Below are 862 nucleotides of genomic sequence, written 5' to 3' on the forward strand. Positions count from 1 at the left end.
GCAACAATGCTTTGATTATTAATTAGATGTAATTGACTCTTTGAATACTTTTTCTTAAGCAAATGCTTGATAGCATGATATGGAACAGAAAAGTAAAACTATTGTTTATTTGAATCTGATTTTGCAGTCAGATATTGTCAAGTTAATGGTTTACCATATTATTTTTCTTTTCTTTTCACCACAAAAAGACTCATTTTCATGGACAACCTTGGGAGTGTTCTTCACCTGCTACTTCTTCTTGGCTTGCTGGACATATGGCCTAGGTATCCCATCAGGCCTTTTCATCCCAACACTTCTGTGTGGTGCTGCCTGGGGTCGCCTTGTAGGAAAGCTCATGTCACTGCTCTTCCCTGATCAGGTATAAGGACTTTCGTGTGTATGTGTAATTGAGTAGTTGTGTAATGAAAATTGATGATATTGATTATACTTAAAAAATACATGGTATAGATACAATATATGTTTATATAATATTTTTGCAACATTATTGATTTCATAGTTTTAGTAGTTGTCACAGAAGGGGGAAAGATCTGCAGCCTTTTGCCAGCCTTTGATAATTTATTTATAATTGAAAATTGAAATTGATTGCCTAAAAACATGAATAATAGAAGGAAGTCATAAAATGGTGTACTTACCTAAATCACTTAGGCTTGGGCTGATGAAGGCAAGTACGCTCTTGTGGGAGCTGGAGCAATGCTGGGAGGTGTCGTGCGCATGACACTGAGTCTGACAGTCATCTTGATGGAGTGCGTCGGCAACATTACCTTTGGCTTGCCTCTGATGATCGTGCTGATGGTAGCCAAATGGGTTGGGGATTTCTTCAATGAGGTATGATTGAATGCTTTAATGTTTTGGGGATTTTTAT

At 37.2% G+C, this 862-nt stretch overlaps 1 protein-coding gene across 1 annotated transcript in view; it reads left to right on the forward strand.

Moving 5' to 3' along the window:
- Positions 1-862, forward strand: part of LOC119588700 (H(+)/Cl(-) exchange transporter 7-like) — a 25,784-nt gene that overhangs the window by 17,507 nt on the left and 7,415 nt on the right. Inside the window, 2 exon segments of the mRNA XM_037937338.1 lie at positions 189-358; positions 646-825. Of these exon segments, the coding sequence (XP_037793266.1) occupies positions 189-358; positions 646-825 (350 nt within the window).

This window comes from Penaeus monodon, chromosome 24 (assembly GCF_015228065.2).
Source record: "Penaeus monodon isolate SGIC_2016 chromosome 24, NSTDA_Pmon_1, whole genome shotgun sequence".
In the NCBI taxonomy this organism is placed as follows: domain Eukaryota; kingdom Metazoa; phylum Arthropoda; class Malacostraca; order Decapoda; family Penaeidae; genus Penaeus; species Penaeus monodon.